At 67.7% G+C, this 2,954-nt stretch overlaps 1 protein-coding gene across 1 annotated transcript in view; it reads left to right on the top strand.

Moving 5' to 3' along the window:
• Window positions 1-2,462, top strand: part of TINF2 (TERF1 interacting nuclear factor 2) — a 3,623-nt gene extending 1,161 nt beyond the window's left edge. The window contains exons 3-9 of the mRNA XM_035314134.1: window positions 264-374; window positions 464-565; window positions 1,533-1,644; window positions 1,992-2,091; window positions 2,167-2,221; window positions 2,297-2,364; window positions 2,435-2,462. Of these exons, the coding sequence (XP_035170025.1) occupies window positions 264-374; window positions 464-565; window positions 1,533-1,644; window positions 1,992-2,091; window positions 2,167-2,221; window positions 2,297-2,364; window positions 2,435-2,447 (561 nt within the window). The 3' untranslated portion in view covers window positions 2,448-2,462. The remainder of the gene's footprint in view (window positions 1-263; window positions 375-463; window positions 566-1,532; window positions 1,645-1,991; window positions 2,092-2,166; window positions 2,222-2,296; window positions 2,365-2,434) is intronic.
• The last annotated feature ends 492 nt before the right edge of the window (window positions 2,463-2,954 follow it).

Here is a 2,954-nt window from a genome sequence, read left to right as displayed (position 1 = left end):
GCCATCTTGCCCCCTCGGCGGCCATCTTGCCCCCTCGGCGGCCATCTCGCCCCCTCAGTGGCCACTTCACCCCCTCGGTGGCCATCTCGCCCCCTTGGCGGCCATCTTGCCCCCTCAGTGGCCATCTCTCCCCCTCGGCGGCCATCTTGCCCCCTCAGTGGCCATCTTGCCCCCTCGGTGGCCATCTTGCCCCCTCGGTGGCCATCTCTCCCCCTCGGTGGCCATCTTGCCCCCTCGGCGGCCATCTTGCCCCCTCCCCGCAGGTGGTGGTGCGGATGCTGCAGGAGGCGCAGCCGGACGGCCGGATCCTGGACGCCATCGACGCCTTCTTCCCCGAGGGCGACGGCGCGGCCATGGCGGGGCACGGCCAGGCGGTGGGCACCGGGGGGGGGGGGGGGAGGGGGACACGTGGGGACGGGGGGGACGCGCGGGGACGTCCCCTCACCCCCCGGTGCCCCCCCAGACCCCGCGGGACCTGGCGCTGGTGGAGGAGGCGCAGGACAGCTTCCGCGAGCTGGTGCTGGCGCTGCTGGGGGACGGCCGGCGGCGGGCGGCGTACCTGCGGGTAGGTCCTCCCAGTACGGCCCAGTGCCTCCCAGTAGGGCCCTAGGGTCTCCCATACGGCCCTGGGGTCTTCCAGGAGATCCTTGAGATCTTCCCGTAGGTCCTTGGGGTCTCCCAGTAGGGCCTTGGGGTCTCCCAGTAGGGCCTTGGGGTCTCCCAGTAGGGTCTTGGGGTCTTCCAGTAGGGCCTTGGGGTCTCCCAGTAGGGCCTTGGGGTCTCCCAGTAGGGTCTTGGGGTCTTCCAGTAGGGTCTTGGGGTCTCCCAGTAGGGTCTTGGGGTCTCCCAGTAGGACCTTGGGGCCTCCCAGTATGTCCCAGTGCTTCCCAGCACAGCCCAGGGCCTCCCAGTAGGGTTGTGGGGTCTCCAGTAGGGCCGTGGGGTCTCCCAGTATGGTTCAGGGGCCTCCCAGTAGGGCCTGGGGCCTTTCCAGTGGGTCCTTGGGGTCTTCCAGTAGGACCCAGAATCTCCCAGTAGGGTGCTGGGGCATCCCAGTATGGTCCACTCCTTCCCAGTATGACTCTGGGGTCTTCCAGTAGGGCTTAGTGCCTCCCAGTTGCTCCCAGTGCCCTCCCAGTTGCTCCCAGTGCCCTCCCAGTTGCTCCCAGTGCCCTCCCAGTTGCTCCCAGTACCCTCCCAGTTGCTCCTAGTGCCTCCCAGTTGCTCCCAGCGCCCTCCCAGTTGCTCCCAGTACCCTCCCAGTTGCTCCCAGCCCCCTTGCAGTTACTCCCAGTGCCCTCCCAGTTGCTCCCAGTACCCTCCCAGTTGCTCCTAGTGCCTCCCATTTGCTCCCAGTGCCCTCCCAGTTGCTCCCAGTGCCCTCCCAGTTGCTCCTAGTGCCTCCCAGTTGCTCCCAGCCCCCTTGCAGTTGCTCCCAGCCCCCCCAGTCCCCCCCGAGGAGTGGCGGGGAGGTGCCGGGGGGGCTCCCAGTTGCTCCCAGTTCCCTCCCAGTGCCTCCCAGTGTCGCGCAGGGCCCGGCGGGGCGGGACTACGGGGAGCCATTCCTGCAGGCCCTGGAGAGCCTCTTCTACGAGTTCCTGCAGCGCCTCGAGAGCGCCCTGCCCCCCCCCCGACCTCTCCCAGGTGGGCGTGGCCTCGAGGGGGGTGTGGCCTCGAGGGCGTGGCCTAGGAGGGGGCGTGGCCTAGGAGGGGCAGGGCTTAAATGGGGGGGCTGGGAGGGAGCGGGGAGCGGGGAATGGGGGCTTGGGGGCGGGGCTTTGACGGTGGGCGGGGCATAGTGGGCGGGGTGTGGTTGGGTGGGGCTCTTGGGGGCGTGGTCACGCGCTGGGCCCGCCCAACAAAGAGGTGGGGCCTAAAAGGGCGGGGCTGAGGGAGTGGGGAGGGTAGGTCTGGGGGTGGGGCTTAATGGGGGGGCGAGTGGGTGTGGTCGCGCGATGCCCCGCCCCCGTTCTAAGCCCCGCCCCCCACAGCTGCAGGAAGTGGTGTGGAGCCAATCGGGCCCCGGGCCCCGCCCCCGAGAGCTGCCAATCCTCAGCCGGTACCTGCTGGACATGGGCCACGCCCACCGCGGTAGGCAGGGCTTATTCGGGGGGCGGGGCTTAACGCACGAAGCCACGCCCCCTGACGCTAAGCCCCGCCCCTCAGCCTCCTTGCCCCGCCTCCTGAGGTCGAGCTGCCACCAGCTGGAGCCCGCCCACTGGTGCGTAGCCCCTCCCCAAAGCCCCGCCCCTTTTGCGTAGCCCCGCCCCTTTGACTAACCCCGCCCCCTTTTTAGCTCCGCCTCCAGGCCTGCCAAGCCCCACCCCGCCCCGCGCAGGCTCCGCCTCCACGTGGCGCCATTGGGTGAGTGCAGGAGGGGGGCGTGGCCTCAGAAAGGGGGCGTGGCCGCGCTGACCCCGCCCCCTCCCCCCAGAGTTTGTCGATGACGTCATCAGCGACTCAGACTCGGACAGCTTGCCCCGCAGGAAGGTGGGGCCGTTAATTGGGGGGGGTAATTAACGAGGTAATTAGGGGGAGGGGTTAATTAGCGGTGAATTGATTAACGAAGCCCCTCCCCCTTCTGTTCCCGCCTCCAGGCCCGCGTGCTGCCCCTCCCCCGCCGCCTCCCGCTCACTGCAGGTCAGTGTTAATGAATTCCCCGCTCGTTAATTGCCCCTCCGTGCTAATTAGCGCTTGCTGCCAAATAGTGAGCTATACGGACTGACGCGCTGCCAGATTGTGAGCCCCCGGTGGGGTTGGGCTGTACCAAGTCATGCGGGAGGGGGGGGGGGGTTACAGATCAGCCAATCAGCGAGGAGAAGCGGGGCAGGGCACCAATGGGATCACAGAGGGTATTAACAAGCCCCAGCCGTTAAAGACAAGTGCCCAAAATCCGCGTTTTTATCGTTAAAATAGAGTTAAAAACGTACAATTCTCCCCTCCGCCCCCCCCCC

This window comes from Oxyura jamaicensis, unplaced genomic scaffold (genome assembly GCF_011077185.1).
Source record: "Oxyura jamaicensis isolate SHBP4307 breed ruddy duck unplaced genomic scaffold, BPBGC_Ojam_1.0 oxyUn_random_OJ70935, whole genome shotgun sequence".
Classification (NCBI taxonomy): domain Eukaryota; kingdom Metazoa; phylum Chordata; class Aves; order Anseriformes; family Anatidae; genus Oxyura; species Oxyura jamaicensis.
The sequence above is the reverse complement of the archived record's forward strand: the minus strand, read 5'-3'. Positions and strand labels throughout refer to the sequence as shown.